This window comes from Rhinopithecus bieti, unplaced genomic scaffold (assembly GCF_001698545.2).
Source record: "Rhinopithecus bieti isolate Rb0 unplaced genomic scaffold, ASM169854v2 scaffold_16234, whole genome shotgun sequence".
NCBI classification, from domain to species: Eukaryota; Metazoa; Chordata; class Mammalia; order Primates; family Cercopithecidae; genus Rhinopithecus; species Rhinopithecus bieti.
The window spans coordinates 2,670,751-2,684,593 of NW_016808946.1; the positions used below are offsets into that span (position 1 = coordinate 2,670,751).

General features: G+C 49.9%; 1 protein-coding gene across 1 annotated transcript in view; it reads left to right on the forward strand.

Annotated features, from left to right (window-relative positions):
* Positions 1 to 13,843, forward strand: part of TNFRSF8 (TNF receptor superfamily member 8) — a 66,701-nt gene that overhangs the window by 31,955 nt on the left and 20,903 nt on the right. The window contains 2 exon segments of the mRNA XM_017888044.1: positions 1,427 to 1,543; positions 7,272 to 7,424. Of these exon segments, the coding sequence (XP_017743533.1) occupies positions 1,427 to 1,543; positions 7,272 to 7,424 (270 nt within the window).

Genomic DNA, 13,843 nt, shown 5'->3' on the forward strand with positions numbered 1-13,843 from the left:
GTGAGAGGGAAATGGGTCCTGCTCTGCTGCTGTGACACTTGTGACTCAGTTGGCCAGCCTCTGCACGTGTCCACCTGATGCCCTCCTGGTCCCCATGGCGAAGGGTCAACCCTCAGTTAGTCATTTTTCTTTTTCTTTTTTTTTGAGATGGAGTTTCACTCGTGTCTCCCAGGCTGGAGTGCAATGGTGCAGTCTCGGCTCACTACAACCTCCACCTCCTGGGTTCAAGTGATTCTCCTGCCTCAGCCTCCCGAGTAACTGGGACTACAGGTGTGTGCCACCACGCCTGGCTAATTTTGTATTTTTAGTAGAGATGGGATTTCACCATGTTGGTCAGGCTGGTCTCGAACTCCCGACCTCAGGTGATCTGCCTGCCTCGGCCTCCCAGAGTGCTGAGATTACAGGTGTGAGCCACTGCGCCTGGCCTAGTCCCTTTTTATTACAGAATAGCCCTCCACGGCGTAGATATGCCGTGCTTTGTTTATCCAGTTTCTGGATATTTGGGTTGTTTCTGCCTTTGGCTATAATGAAGAATGAAACATTCATCCTTGCATGCACGCACTTTCCTTTCTCTTGGGTTGGTTTTGTAAAAAAAAAAAATGGATTTGTGGGACTTCTAATAATTTTGGGTTTTGGAGCTCTTGTCCTATAGTTGTGCCTTCTCCCGCTCCACGGCTTTGCTCATTCTCTCTATGATGTCTTTTGTTTGTTTGTGGTTTGTTTTTTTGAGGTGAGTCTTGCTCTGTCGCCCAGGCTGGAGTGCAATGGCGCGATCTCGGCTCACTGCAACCTCCGCCTTCCGGGTTCAAGCAATTCTCCTGCCTCAGCCTCCCGAGTAGCTGGGACTACAGGCACCCGCCACCACACTCTGCTACTTTTTTTTTTTTAAATAGAGATGGGGTTTCACCATGTTGGCCAGGCTGGTCACAAACTCCTGGCCTCAAGTGATCCACCCGCCTCAGCCTCCCAAGGTGCTGGGATTACAGACGTGAGCCACTGTGCCTGGCCCACACGGGTCTTTAAAAGAGGGAGATAGGAGGCACCCAGCCCCTCCCCGCCTAATACCATTCTAAACAGGAGTTACTCTAGTGTGCTGAGCTCTCAGCGAAGCTGTACCCAAGGTTTTGAGCAGGGGAGTGACAGAGCCATGAGACAGGGTTGGGGGAAGCTGTGGCATGGTGGCCTCAGGAGGAACAGTGGGCAGGGGCTGGTTGGGGGGCGGTGAGTGCCCTCCTCTCAGGTGGAATGCACGCAGTATCCCTGTCCTCTCTGAGCCTCAGGACTCCCTCTGAAAGGCTGGACTGAGCTGATGTGTGGAGTTTGGGAGCTGGCCATGGTAAGGGGTGGGGGGGCTTCAGGGTTGGGTGAGGAGTGAGGCCCTTTGCCAAGGCGGCCTGGTCTGCAGCTTCTCTGCTTCTTTCTCCAGGTCTGTCCCCAACGCAGCCGTGCCCACAGGGGTCTGGCGACTGCAGGAAGCAGTGTGAGCCTGACTACTACCTGGACGAGGCTGGCCGCTGCACGGCCTGCGTGAGCTGTTCTCGAGGTAAGGGCCTCGTCCCGCCCTGGGCCTCAGTTTACCTCTCTGCATTTTTGAACCGTGAACTTCCAGTAACTCCCCCTCATGTTTGTGGGTTTTGATGGGGGTCGCCTCTTTTCAGAGGGCTTCCATATTTGCATATTCTTTCCTTCCAGGAAGCATTTGTGAATCACCTGCCTGTTCCAAACTCGGCTCATTAATGTTTGTAACTACTCTGTGATTCAAGGATTGTCATCATTCCCCTTTTACAGAAGAGGAAACAGAGGCTTGGGGAAGTCAGGGAACTTCCAAGGCCTGCAGGCTGGAGTTTGAACCCAGACAAGTGCCACCAGGTTCCAGGTTCTTGTCCACCCCACTGGCTGCCTCTATGAGCCACCTTTTTTATTTTTTCCCAGACAGGGTCTTACTCTTTCACCCAGGCTGCAGTGCAGTGGTGTGATCATAGCTCACTGCAGCTGTGACCTCCCAGGATCACATGATCCTTTTGCCCCAGCCTCTCAAGTGGCTGGGACTATAGGCACACACCACCATGCCTGGCTAATTAAAAAAATATTTTTTGTAGAGACGGGGGTCTCACTATGTTGCCCAGGCTGTTCTCGAACTCGGGCTCAAATTGTCCTCCCACCTTGGCTTCCCAAAGTGCTGGGATTACAGGCGTGAGCCACTGAGCCTGGCCTGCGAGCTGCTTTGACAAGCACTTACTGAGTGCGCACGCACAGCAGAACGTGGATGTGGGGCTTCCCTGTGTCCAGCCCATCACAACCTCCCAGCGCCAGCCGCACCCCAAGGGTCATGTGGGCCGGGGGGTTGCTCAGGCCACAGGCTGCTGTGACTGTTAGAGGCCCCGGCTATTCACGGAGGCCACTGGGAATGTGTGAGTCTGTCTCCTTGTCCAGAGCTTCTTTTGGGCAGCAAAGCAGAGCGGAGAGTCAGGGGAGGCCAAAAAGAACCACAGACACTGTTGTCATTGGAGGGCTCTGTCCTAGTTACTAAGGCTGCACAGCAAATTTTCTTAAAACTTAGTTGTGAAAACAAACCATTCTTTGTACTCACAGATTCTGTGAGTCAGAATTCAGACAGGGCACTGCGGGGACAGCTTGTCTCTGCTCCACAGTGTCTGGGGTGTTAGCTGGAAAGCCCAAAAGCTGCAGATCCGGATGCTCTGAAGCCTCATTCATTCACCTGCCTGGGGGTTGGTGTTGGCTCCTGGCTGCGGCCTCGGTTCCTTTCCATGTCGGCTTCTTCATGTCTTACCCGGGGCTTCCTCATGGTCTGGTGGCTGGGTTCTAAAGGCGAAGTCTTTTTCTTTTTTTGTATTTTTAGTAGAGACGGGGTTTCACCATCTTGGCCAGGCTGGTCCCAAACTCCTGGCCTCAAGTGATCCGCCCGCCTCAGCCTCCCAAAGTGTTGGAATCAAAGGTGTGAGCCATTGCACCCTGCCATAAATGTCTTGAAAGAGAGAGAGACAGGAAGAGAGAGAGAGAGAGAGGAGTGACAGAGACAGAAAGAGACAGAGAGAGAGAGAGACAGAGAAAGAGAGTGAGACAGAAAGAGGGGGAGAGGGAGAGAGAGAAGGTGACGGAGACAGAGGGAGAGAGAGAGAACAAGTGACAGAGAGAGACAGAGAGAGAGAGAGTGACAGAGAGAAAGAGACAGAGACAGAAAGAGAGAGGGAGAGAAAGGCAGAGAGAGACAGAGAAGGAGGAGGAGAGAGGGAGAGAGAGAAAGGAAGAGAGAGAGAAGGAGGGGGAGAGAGAGAGACAGAGAAGGAGGAGGAGAGAGGGAGAGAGAGAAAGGAAGAGACAGAGAAGGAGGGGGAGAGAGAGAGAGAGAAAGGAAGAGAGAGAGAAGGAGGGGGAGAGAGAGAGACAGAGAAGGAGGAGGAGAGAGGGAGAGAGAGAAAGGAAGAGAGAGAGAAGGAGGGGGAGAGAGAGAGAGAGAAAGGAAGAGAGAGAGAAGGAGGGGGAGAGAGAGAGAGAGAAAGGAAGAGAGAGAGAAGGAGGGGGAGAGAGAGAGAGAGAAAGGAAGAGAGAGAGAAGGAGGGGGAGAGAGAGAGAGAGAAAGGAAGAGAGAGAGAAGGAGGGGGAGAGAGAGAGAGAGAAAGGAAGAGAGAGAGAAGGAGGGGGAGAGAGAGAGAGAGAAAGGAAGAGAGAGAGAAGGAGGGGGAGAGAGAGAGAGAGAAAGGAAGAGAGAGAGAAGGAGGGGGAGAGAGAGAGAGAGAAAGGAAGAGAGAGAGAAGGAGGGGGAGAGAGAGAGAGAGAAAGGAAGAGAGAGAGAAGGAGGGGGAGAGAGAGAGAGAGAAAGGAAGAGAGAGAGAAGGAGGGGGAGAGAGAGAGAGAGAAAGGAAGAGAGAGAGAAGGAGGGGGAGAGAGAGAGAGAGAAAGGAAGAGAGAGAGAAGGAGGGGGAGAGAGAGAGAGAGAAAGGAAGAGAGAGAGAAGGAGGGGGAGAGAGAGAGAGAGAAAGGAAGAGAGAGAGAAGGAGGGGGAGAGAGAGAGAGAGAAAGGAAGAGAGAGAGAAGGAGGGGGAGAGAGAGAGAGAGAAAGGAAGAGAGAGAGAAGGAGGGGGAGAGAGAGAGAGAGAAAGGAAGAGAGAGAGAAGGAGGGGGAGAGAGAGAGAGAGAAAGGAAGAGAGAGAGAAGGAGGGGGAGAGAGAGAGAGAGAAAGGAAGAGAGAGAGAAGGAGGGGGAGAGAGAGAGAGAGAAAGGAAGAGAGAGAGAAGGAGGGGGAGAGAGAGAGAGAGAAAGGAAGAGAGAGAGAAGGAGGGGGAGAGAGAGAGAGAGAAAGGAAGAGAGAGAGAAGGAGGGGGAGAGAGAGAGAGAGAAAGGAAGAGAGAGAGAAGGAGGGGGAGAGAGAGAGAGAGAAAGGAAGAGAGAGAGAAGGAGGGGGAGAGAGAGAGAGAGAAAGGAAGAGAGAGAGAAGGAGGGGGAGAGAGAGAGAGAGAAAGGAAGAGAGAGAGAAGGAGGGGGAGAGAGAGAGAGAGAAAGGAAGAGAGAGAGAAGGAGGGGGAGAGAGAGAGAGAGAAAGGAAGAGAGAGAGAAGGAGGGGGAGAGAGAGAGAGAGAAAGGAAGAGAGAGAGAAGGAGGGGGAGAGAGAGAGAGAGAAAGGAAGAGAGAGAGAAGGAGGGGGAGAGAGAGAGAGAGAAAGGAAGAGAGAGAGAAGGAGGGGGAGAGAGAGAGAGAGAAAGGAAGAGAGAGAGAAGGAGGGGGAGAGAGAGAGAGAGAAAGGAAGAGAGAGAGAAGGAGGGGGAGAGAGAGAGAGAGAAAGGAAGAGAGAGAGAAGGAGGGGGAGAGAGAGAGAGAGAAAGGAAGAGAGAGAGAAGGAGGGGGAGAGAGAGAGAGAGAAAGGAAGAGAGAGAGAAGGAGGGGGAGAGAGAGAGAGAGAAAGGAAGAGAGAGAGAAGGAGGGGGAGAGAGAGAGAGAGAAAGGAAGAGAGAGAGAAGGAGGGGGAGAGAGAGAGAGAGAAAGGAAGAGAGAGAGAAGGAGGGGGAGAGAGAGAGAGAGAAAGGAAGAGAGAGAGAAGGAGGGGGAGAGAGAGAGAGAGAAAGGAAGAGAGAGAGAAGGAGGGGGAGAGAGAGAGAGAGAAAGGAAGAGAGAGAGAAGGAGGGGGAGAGAGAGAGAGAGAAAGGAAGAGAGAGAGAAGGAGGGGGAGAGAGAGAGAGAGAAAGGAAGAGAGAGAGAAGGAGGGGGAGAGAGAGAGAGAGAAAGGAAGAGAGAGAGAAGGAGGGGGAGAGAGAGAGACAGAGAAGGAGGAGGAGAGAGGGAGAGAGAGAAAGGAAGAGACAGAGAAGGAGGGGGAGAGAGAGAGAGAGAAAGGAAGAGAGAGAGAAGGAGGGGGAGAGAGAGAGAGAGACAGAGAAGGAGGAGGAGAGAGGGAGAGAGAGAAAGGAAGAGACAGAGAAGGAGGGGGAGAGAGAGAGAGAGAGACAGACAGAGAGACAGAGAGAGGCAGCAGCCACATCCCCTTTTATGACCTAGCCTCAGAAGTCACACAGAACTTCCACCACTTCCTGTTTGTTGAGGCAACCACAAATCTCACTTGAGACTGAGGGAAGGAAAACAGTTGTACTTCTTAATGGGTAAGTGGCAAGGCTCTGGAAGGGCCAGAAATATCACTGTAGGGCCAGAAATATCACTGTTTTGGGAAAATACAGTCTGCCACAACAACCATGTGGACATATGGAGAAAGAGGCGTTAGCTCTGGGCCCAGTAATTCCTTCAGCTCTCCTAACTGAAGCCCTACGAGGGAGTAGAGCGGCATATTAGTAGCTACAGGCATGAGCTCTAGAACCCGAGTGCGGGGTTCAGATCCCGCCTCTCCCGCCTAATAGCCTATAAACTCAAGCAGGTTTCCTAACCTCTCTGTGCCTCAGTTTCCTCTGCTGCAAAATGGGCATAGTAGTATCTATCTCAGAGAACTGTGTAAGAATTAAATACATGATTGTAGGTGAATCTGGGTAGAGTGCTGAGACGACTGTCTCACACATACTCAATTATCTTAAGAGCTATAATAATAATGATAATAGCTGCCGTTGTCCCAAATGGTTTCATTTATTGCTGAGCTCACGCACCCTCTGCACAAATTCCCCAAATCCTGCCCAGTTCCCTTGCTCTGGAGGTTGTAAGAAGAGACTGTCCAGCCCTTACCATTATCATGCTGGGCCTCTAAGTATCCTGCTGATTGAGAACTACTCTTGCGGAGAAGTCGCATTTTGCCTAATTACTGATCCAGTCATTCTGTATTTACCTCTAAGTGGAGCGTTGCAAAATATTCCTGAACACATACAAAAGCATTATTACACTTAGTAAAAATAATACCTCTAACATATTATTTTTTTGATTTTGGAGAAAAAACTTTTTTTTTTTTTTTAAATAGATGGAGTCTCGTTCTGTCACCCAGGTTGGAGTGCAGTGGTACTATCTTGGCTCACTGCAACCTCTGCCTCCCGGGTTCAAGTGATTCTCCTGCCTCAGCCTGCTGAGTAGCTGGGATTACAGGTGCCTGCCACCACGCCTGGCTAAGTTTTGTATTTTTAGTAGAGATGGGGTTTCACCATGTTGGTCAGGCTGGTCTCGAACTCCTGACCTTGTGATCCACCTGCCTCGGCCTCCCAAAGTGCTGGGATTACAGGCGTGAGCCACCACGCCTGGCCAAAAAATCTTTTTATCATTAAAAATTTCAGACATATTCAGATGTAGAGGGAGTCAGAGATGGTTGTGTACTATCACCCAGCTTTAAATAGTTATGGAGTCATGGCCAGTCTCGGCTCCTCTGCACCCATGCCCACTCACCCCGTCCCCTGGAGGACTTTCTTTTAACAGCTTTATGGAGAGGTAGTGGGCATATGGTAAAATGCACAGATTAGAGGATGCGATTTGATAAGTTTTAACAAATGCATGCAGCTGAGCAACCAGCCATTTCCCCCTAAAAGTTACCTCGGGTTCCTTGTCACCATTTCCCACCCCCTGCCTATGGTCACCATGCAATAGCTTGCATTTTCTAGAATTTCCTGTAAATGCAATATACAGAATGCCCTCCCTTTTTGCCTGCCTTCTTTCACCCTGCATAATTATTTTGAGCATGCTGGGAGAGCTGCTCAACGGCATAGTCAGACAAGCATTTATTTTCTTGTTGGAGGACCCTTGGACAACTGCTTCTCTGTCCTCCTGGGGGCTCTCTGGACCCCCTGCCCTTGCCATCCTGGTCTTTCTCCATGACCCTCGTATGTGTCCCTTAGACGACCTCGTGGAGAAGACGCCGTGCGCATGGAACTCCTCCCGCGTCTGCGAATGTCGACCTGGCATGGTCTGTGCCACATCAGCCACCAACTCCTGTGCCCGCTGTGTCCCCTACCCAATCTGTGCAGCAGAGACAGTCACCAAGCCCCAGGGTAAGCAGTTCCCATCGCAGGCCTCAACTACGGGGTGGAGTCTGTGCCCCCACTGTTGTGCCTCTCCCCACCAACAGCCGGGGTGGGGGCAAATGACCTACACCCTCGGCTGTTAATTAGATCAGGTCTGGGTTCTGGTTATCCTTTGAGTAGTCAGACCCAGCGAATGGAATGATAAAGTCCAGTTTTAGCATTTTGGTAAGAGATTCTGTTGATTAAAAAAAAAATTCTTCCTGAAATTATTGGGCTGGTAAAATCTTTTATTTTTTGAGACGGAGTTTCGCTCTTATTGCCCAGGCTGGAGTGCAATGGTGCAATCTCGGCTCGCCGCAACCTCCACCTCCTGGGTTCAAGCGATTCTCCTACCTCAGCCTCCCAAGTGACTGGGGTTACAAGCACTCGCCACCAAGGCTGGCTAATGTTGTATTTTTAGTAGAGACGCAACTTCTCCATGTTGGTCAGGCTGGTCTTGAACTCCCGACCTCAGGTGATCTGCCCGCCTTGGCCTCTCAAAGTGGTGAGATTACAGGCATGAGCCACCATGCCCAGCCCCGGGCTGGTAAAATCTTGACCTATTTGCAAGGCTGTTTTATTGACTTAGAGAGATGAATATCAAGTTTCTGAAGAGGTTTCTAACTCAGGATGGTTGGCTTTACCAGTGTGCAGGAAACTGCTAAAACCCTGACCGTTTTTTGTTTGTTTTGTTTTTTGTTTTGTTTTTTAAAGGGCTTTGAGCGATTTTAACAAATGTCCAGGTGGTTTAAAACAGATGGAAGAGTGGTGACAAAACCAAGGGGAATGGCCAGGCGTGGTGGCTCACGCCTGTAATCCCAGCATTTTGGGAGGCTAAGGCGGGTGGATCACTTGAGGTCAGGAGTTTGAGACCAGCCTGGCCAACATGCAAAACCCTGTCTCTACTAAAAATACACTAATTAGCTGGGTGTGGTGGCAGGCATCTGTAGTCCCAGCTTCTCAGGAGACTGAGACAGGAGAATCACTTGAACCCGGGAGGCATAGATTGCAGTGAGCTGAGATTGCACCACTGCACTCCAGCCTGGGCGACAGGGTGAAACTCTATCTAAAAAAGAAAAAAAAAAAAAACAAGTGGAGGAAAGGTCACCCCATGTGACTTTGTGAGGGCTGCCAGAGAAGTGAGGGGTGACTTGCTTCTAGGACCCCCAGAGAGGCTCTGGGCTTGGAAGAGGCAGACAGATGAAGAGCAGGAGGGAAGTGGAGAGCTGTGAGGTGCAGTGGCCCGTGACTACGTCTTCAAACACAACTTCAAAATGTGTACAATGGCATGGCACGGCCACTGACCAGTTTGCACAGATGATGCCTGAGTTTTTAATCCCCAGTATTGTCTTTTTATTTATTTATTTTATTTTATTTTTTTGAGAAGGTGTCTCGCTCTCTTGCCCAGGCTGATGTGCAGTGGTGGGATCTCAGCTCACTGCAACCTCCGTCTCCCGGGTTCAGGTGACTCTCCTGCCTCAGCCTCCCGAGTAGCTGGGATTACAGGCGCCCACCACCACAGCCAGCTAATTTCTGTATTTTTAGTAGAGACGGGGTTTTGCCCTGTTGGCCAGGCTGGTCTGGAACTCCTGACCTCAAGTGATCTGCCCGCCTCCATCTCCCAAAGTGCTGGGATTACAGGCGTGAGCCACTGTGCCTGGCCAACAATCGTCTTTTTGGGTCAGAACACTGAAGGAGTATCTGGGGAAAGCTCAGGCCACCAGTGGGGTGCTGTCACTCTGTTTGTAAAGCCCTCTTTGCCTGGGTATTTGGAAGTGCACTGTCAACAGGCTAGCCCCACCCCATAACCCTGAAATGGAGGGAGGCTGCCAGCTCACACTCTCCGCCCATGGGCCCAGGGTCTCCTGGCCGACTTCCTACTCAGGGAAGAGACTCATTGCGAACAGGACATGCTAACACAGCAGAAGAAACCATCCCCGCTCAGTGACTGGAATATTCAGTAGAGTCCTTAGGATTTTATTTTGTTTGTGTAAATGTATGGGGTGCAAGTGTAATTTTGTTACATGCTTAGATGGGGTGGTGAACTCAGGATGTTTAGGGTATCCATCACCCAAATAGCGTACATTGTACCCCTTAAATAATTTCTCATGGTCCACCCACTTATACCTCCCACCCCCTCACGCCTCTAAGTCTCTATTGCCTTTTATTCTGCTCTCCACTTCCGTGTGGACACAGTATTTCACTCCCTCTTAGAAGTGAGAACACGCAGTATTTGTCTTTCTGTATCTGAATGTCTGTATTTAAGAATATGGCCTTCAGTTCCATCCATATTGCTGCAAAAGACATGATTTCTTACCTTATGATGGCTGAGTAGTATTCCATTGTATATAGATACCACATTTATCTATTGATGGATGCAGTGTAACCCCCCCCCCTTTTTTTTTGAGACAAAGTCTCACTCTGTTGCCCAGGCTGGAGTGGAGTGGCATGGTCTTGGCTCGTGGCAACCTCTGCCTCCTGGGTTTGAGCTATTCTTGTGCCTCAGCCTCCCAAAGTGCTGGGATTACAGGCGTCAGCCACCACGCCCGGCCAAACATAACCCTTTTAAAATAAATATGAATGAGCAGAGATTTATAAGGAAAACCAGCCCTACGAAGGAGAATAAAAACATGCGAAACCAGAAATTCTTACTACACATGAAGCTTTGATAAATCCAGGAATAGAAGAGTACTTAGCAACATTAAATTCGTGTCTGCAGAAATGTTCACGAACTCGTTACATCCATAAGGTGGGTGGGCACAGAATGCTATGAAAAAGGAACAATATGGGATCAGAGGGCAAGAAAAGGCCTTTTAGAAAGTGTGCTTGTGATCAGCCCATCGTCTCTAGGTTCTCCGTTCACCTGTCCATCCCTGCGCTGCCATCCATGACTGGCCTCCGTGTTTCTCCTCTACGGGGAGCATGCCGTTAAACCTTGCCAGCAGAGGGCGCTGGAGGACAATCGCAGGAGGAAGGAGGCTTCTGGCTGCATTAGATTTTGTTTTTCCTTTTTTTTTGAGACGGAGTCTTGCTCTGCCGCCCAGGCTGGAGTGCAGTGGCCGGCTCTCAGCTCACTGCAAGCTCCGCCTCCCGGGTTCACGCCATTCTCCTGTCTCAGCCTCCCGAGTAGCTGGGACTACAGGCGCCCGCCTCGTCGCCCGGCTAGTTTTTTGTATTTTTTAGTAGAGACGGGGTTTCACCGTATTAGCCAGGATCGTCTCGATCTCCTGACCTCGTGATCCGCCCGTCTCGGCCTCCCAAAGTGCTGGGATTACAGGCTTGAGCCACCGCGCCCGGCCATTTTTTCTTTTTTTTTTTTGAGACAGAGTCTCACTCTGTCGCCCAGGCTGGAGTGCAGTGGCGCGATCTTGGCTCACTACAACCTCCGCCTCCAGGATTCAAGCAGTTCTCCTGCCTCCTCCTGAGTAGCTGGGATTACAGGAGCGTGCCGCCAAGCCCGGCTAATTTTTGTATTTTTAGTAGAGACGGGGTTTCACCATGTTGGTCAGACTGGCCTTGAACTCCTGACCTCGTGATCCACCTACCTCGGCCTCCCAAAGTGCTGGGATTACAGGCGTGAACCACTGTGCCCGGCCATTTGTTTCTTCTTGCTCCTGCTGCCTGGGTCTGTTGACCACCTTGATGTGGCCCTCCCAGTGCAGACATTGGCGTGTGCCAGGCCTCATGTCTGCAAAAGTGTCCTGCTCCTTGACTCCCTCTATGCATCCGCCACCAGCCACAGGTCTTTGGCACTCCAGGCATCTTCCCGACAGTGGTAGCCCCAATTTCTCTGTGCACCTGACCAGAAGCATAGATTTCAGGTCAGAAGGACCTGCATTTAAGCAAAGCAGGGTCAGTGGAAATTGCCCATGCCACACATAATAGATGTACCACCATGATTTTCTCCACCTGCCAGTTGATGGCATTTGGGTTGTTTCCGGGTTATTAGGAATGAAAACAACTGTGAATATTCTTTTTTTTTTTTTAACATGTATGAATGAATTTATCTTATATCTTTTATTATTATTATTTTTAGAGGCAGGATCTCACTGTGTGTTCCAGGCTGGAGTGCAGTGGCATGATCTTGGCTCACTGCAGCCTTGAACTCCTGGGCTCAAGCGATCCTCCCACCTCGGCCTCCCACAGTGCTGAGATTACCAGCGTGAGCCACCATGACTGGCTGATTCTTGTACACGTCTTTGGGTGGATGTATATTTTCATTTCTCATGGGTAAATACCTAGGAGGAGTGGCTGGGTCATTGTGCTGGTCACATAGAATGCTTTTGAAGACTAGTCAAAGCTGGTTACTTCTGGGCTGATCCAACCTCTTCATTTTATACCCAGAGAAAAGCACAGGGCCAAAGCTAGAGCTGGAATGCAGGGATCCCAAGGGTCAGCCCAGAGTACTTTCCACTGGAAGACACCACCCGCCCACCTCCTTCTTAGTTCCAAACCTGGAATTTACCTAGCTAAATTACAATCACCTCAGCTAAATTACAATCACCTCAGCTAAATTACAATCAAGTTTGAAAGCAGCATAAAAACATTTTCAGACATAAAAGGTCCAGAAAGCTTTTCTTCCTACATCCTCTCCTAGGAAGTTATTTGAAGATGTAATTCAGCTAAGTGAGGGGGCAAAAAAGAAGAAAAACAGGAAGCCATGGAACCTAGAGACCGGCACTCCATCCTAGCAGAGCAAGGAAGGGAAGTCCTGGAATGATGTGCTGTAGACCACTTGAGCCAGATCAGAGCAGGAAAATGGAAGGAAGGCTCCAGGGAAGTGTTCCCAGGAATAAAAGAGAGAATTGTAGTACATTTCATGATTAGTAGAGTTGAAAAACCTGAGGATATGGTGAGGGCACACTATTGTTTTGTCAACAAGAAAAAGAAAGGCAATTGGAAACTCCAGGGAAAAGAAAAAGCTGACAAGAAATATACAGTCCAAATATGAAGATGAAATTTCACCTGATTTTAAGCAATTCCTGAATGTACAAAAAGAAAATCCGTTCGGCTTTGATGCTAAGTCCATTCTTTAAATGGCCCAAGGACTGGGTGTTTGGATTTAAAGAGAAGGATATCCATCTGGTAAATAATATCTTTTTTTAGTTCTTAAATGAAGGCTAAGAGTAGGCAGATTATTTTTTTTTCTCTTCCACTAGGCCCTTACCAGAGAACACAGGCAGACTAACTAGGGGCTAGATAATACCTTTTCCCCCACCTTCAAATCCAAAGAGGAGGAAAAGGGGAGGATCACTAACTCGGGGAGGAAGAAGGAAAGTTACAAGAGAGGTATAGTATATTCAGAGAGGGAATGAGAGGCACCCAAGGAGTACTAGGTCCCCCTCTTCTGCACGTACAGGAGGGACAGCAGATCTGTCGCTGGATTTCAGCAGGTGTTTCAGCAGCAGCTGAGACTATGGGCCTGTCTAGTTACATCAGGCTGCCTTGGAGAAAGGGCAGGGACTCTCTCCTCATGATGCTAACTGGGAATAGCCACAGTTAATGGGTTTGAGCACCAGAGCTCCAATCCACCCAAAGTAAGTGTTCACTGAAACCCAGTGACATTTCAAACACTGATTCAAATACTAACATCACATCATAACACATCGCATCATCTTCTCCATAGCCTCCAGCCTCCAGGCTCCAACTAATTCAGGTAACAGTCCAGTGACCTTCCCCAAAGAGGAGGGTTCCTCAGAACCCTACAATCCAAGAAATAAATTAATCCTGGCTTTACTTTTTTGTCTATCTCAGGAAAAATCTGAGAGGTGTCACGAACACTTTGTAGAGGGGAGATGTGTTGTTATGTGTGTGGGGTTGCTTTGTACCACATCAAAAAGGGGTGCCTCCACCAGGGCTCTGGGGGCGGAGAGGTGTAGTGACTGAGCAGAACCCACTTCTAATGTGGGCCAAATTTTCCTGCCCCAGAAAAGCAGGAAGCTTCGACGAAGGTGCCTAGTCCCCAGGCAGGAGGCAGGGCCGTCCAGAGGAGAGTGCTCTGGGCTAGAACTTGCCATCTCTGTTTCCTGGGTCTAGCTCCAGCCCTGTGGCTCTCTCCATCTGTAAAACAATGTGACTGTGTCAGACCAGTGGTGGCCAGCTTTGAACTGGCCTTCAGAGACATTCCGTCTGGCCAGCACAGTGATCCAGCCACCCTTCCTAGGCACTCAAGAGGAGTGAAATTATATGTTCACACAGAGGCACCTACAAGAATACTCATAGCTGCCTTGTTCATCATAGTTCAAACTGGAAACAACCCAAATGTCCATCAACTGGGGAACGGGTATGTAAACAGGGGTTCATCTGTACAACAGAACGCCGTTCGGCAACAGAAAGGAATGAACCTGAGTGAATATCAACAACTATGCAGAATGAAAGAAGCCAGACCCCAAAGAGTACATATTGCA